Raw genomic sequence first — 2651 nt, 5'->3', positions numbered from 1 at the left:
TCACGACCAGCAGGAGGATCAAGTCTGGCTTGTGACAGATGCATATGATTTCCTAAGAATGACCTGGACTAATTATTCTTTGTGACCCAGAGAAAATGATCTTCATCACCTCCCCCCAAAAGGAAAAAGGAAAAGAATCCAAATGCCTGAGGAAGCAGCCTCCCTTCAATCTATGTAAACTGCTACAGAATTTTTGGAGTTACGATGTCAAGAGTCTTCAACACTCACAGGCTCCAGTGGGCAGGGGTTCGGGACAGGAAATAGGGCGTGCGTTTTAAGAACAAACTTCATTCTTCAACTGAGGCAGTAGAAAAGTTTGGAAAATATCTTAGCTGCATTTTTAGGTGTGTTTATTATCTGAAGAAAGCCAACACAGAACTATCAAGTAAAAATAACCTCAAGATTAAAACGTTATGGCTTAACTAGCAGCGCTTAGAATGTGCAAATATTTCCATTATTTTCTCTCAAATGTCTGTGTAGGCATCTCCTTCCTGGCTACGAAACCAAAGTAAAACCACCGTAATGAACAAGAAGAAGCGAGGAAGGAAGGAAGTGGCAGGCCGGTTATGTTTATGGCTCTTGTACCATTAACATCATCGTCATTGCCATCCCTCATAAAACATCTGACATATTTACGTGAACACGTACTCTGGGTTACATTCACGTGGGTCATGTGCTTCTCTAAGGGCTCCAGACCCTGGCTTCATGAACATCCCCTAATTCCACTTGAAGGGCAGAAAAAGTGGAATCCGGGTCCTGGAAAGACTCCACATGTAGGTCACAGGGCTCGGGAGGCGGCGTCCTCACGGCCCTCTGGCTGGGGACCCCAACGACGGCAGTGGCAGGACGTGGTCACCGTGCCTGTCCTTGCTCAGAAGCACCCTCAGGACTCGGGGTGGCGGTCAAAGCACTGAAGGACGTCTGCGCTGCGAGCGAGCTGCTGAGCCAGGGCGCCCGAGGCGTCCAGGGAGTCGCTTAGCCCGGACAGCAGGAGGAGCTTGACACAGGCCGCGTGCTGGCCGGCGCAGGCCAGATGCAGGGCTGCGTGGAGACAGAAGCCACACGGACTTGGAGCAGGATGCCGCAGCGATGCCCATCTGGTGAGCAGCTACAACCGAAAACAAAACTCCTTCCACTATGCAGATTTTATATTTCCGTGATTCCTCTCTGTGACCTTGCCTCTATGGGATCACAGTATTTTCCCTTTTAACCTGACGGGGTTGGAAATGGTTTTAAAAACATCAACCAATTAGAGAATGTAAGAGATTTTTGTCTAAAGCCACGAAGCAAGTTCACAAACAGGCGACTTTAAATGGCACAGAAACCATTTTAAAAGTTTTGTGAATTCTCCGTGTCAGTCCTGCGAGCCCTAGGATCCTGAGTTCTGCAGACAAAGCCTTGTGTCCATGGACTTAGTGACGGTCCTGTGCAGCCTCGGAGGGAGCTTCTAAGCATCAGAGAGAGGCTTGCCAGGTGGCCGTGGTACACAGAATGTTCACAGGAGAGCTTATTCTAACCTGAGTCTGAAGAATTAACTCTCGGGGCACCTGGGTGGCTCAGTCGGTTAAGCATCTGCCTTCAGCTCAGGTCATGATCCCAGGGTCCTGGGATCAAGCCCCGCATTGGGCTCCCCGCTCAGCGGGGAATCTGCTTCCAATTCTCTCTCTCCCTCTGCATCCACCCCCCCACCTAAAATAAATAAACAAATCTTAGAAAAAAATTATAGTGACTCTAGTTTTCAAGTGCACTCCAAAGAGAGACGAACTAGGGGGACTCTGAACTGAGGCGGCCGGCAGCGTGGTGGATTTAGCAAGTGTTCCCAGGAGCACACAGCGCCGTGCTGCGAAGTAGAATAGCAGGGACCAGAGGCAGGCCCTGCCATTGCCGTGGGAACAGAGACATTGCCAGAGCTTTGCAAATATGTTGTTTCAAAGACAGGTTGCTGAGCTACTACTAGAGGAATAGTCTAAAACCAGTGTTTTTAACATCAAAGTCCGTGTATTGTTTACATCGATTACTAGTCATTCCCTAGGCGCGAGGGACATGAAGCCATACCTGATCGGTTTCTTTCATCTTTGGAATTGATGTCAGCACCCAAGGATAGGAGCACCCGGACTGTGCTCACGTGTCCTTCCTGAGGGTTGAAATACACTTGTTATCCCGTGACGAGGAAATAAACAAGCCTTTAAACACAAACTAATACATGTTAGGTACTTTTTCTAAAAAACTCAGCTGCTAAAATGGACTTTTCACATCTAGAGGGAGACTCACACAGCTCTCAGGTTGGAATGTAAGCTGTCAAATCCAGATTTTGGTGACATTTCGTTATTAAAATACAGAGGATCTACTCTGTAGGCCAAATTACCGACTACTGCTGTTGGGAGCATGCATCCTGATTCACACGGAACATGTGCTTCCAGAATCTCTCCCAGCAAACATGCTCTTTATTGGAATTTCAGAGAGAAGATAAACAGGGAGTCTGCGACCTGTCCTGAACGTTTGTCACAGCATGCATCACAGCACGTGTCACCGATTACAAGCACCTGACAGGACTCCTGTCTAGCTGGCCAGGCCTCGAGTACCCAGGGAGACAGGGAATCATGGCTGCAAATCCCTTCCATCCCCTCCGCGGCCTCCGCCAGGCTCGGGGC

At 48.8% G+C, this 2651-nt stretch overlaps 1 protein-coding gene across 3 annotated transcripts in view; it reads right to left on the bottom strand.

Annotated features, from left to right (window-relative positions):
- Positions 1-311: 311 nt before the first annotated feature.
- ANKRD16 (ankyrin repeat domain 16) overlaps positions 312-2651 on the bottom strand; it is a 10993-nt gene continuing 8653 nt past the window's right edge. The window contains exons 6-7 of one of the 3 annotated variants that reach the window (XM_045874473.3): positions 2056-2134; positions 312-1041 (exon numbers count right to left, since the gene is read on the bottom strand). In XM_045874473.3, coding sequence (XP_045730429.1) covers positions 884-1041; positions 2056-2134 — 237 coding nt within the window. In that variant the 3' untranslated portion in view covers positions 312-883. Of the gene's footprint in view, positions 1212-2055; positions 2135-2651 lie in introns of all 3 variants that reach the window. The other 2 variants (XM_045874472.3, XM_045874475.3) reach the window with 2 other exon arrangements.

Source organism: Mirounga angustirostris, unplaced genomic scaffold, assembly GCF_029215605.1.
Source record: "Mirounga angustirostris isolate CCGP_5_RB_7025 unplaced genomic scaffold, mMirAng1.0.hap1 SCAF_5, whole genome shotgun sequence".
NCBI classification, from domain to species: domain Eukaryota; kingdom Metazoa; phylum Chordata; class Mammalia; order Carnivora; family Phocidae; genus Mirounga; species Mirounga angustirostris.
The sequence above is the reverse complement of the archived record's forward strand: the minus strand, read 5'-3'. Positions and strand labels throughout refer to the sequence as shown.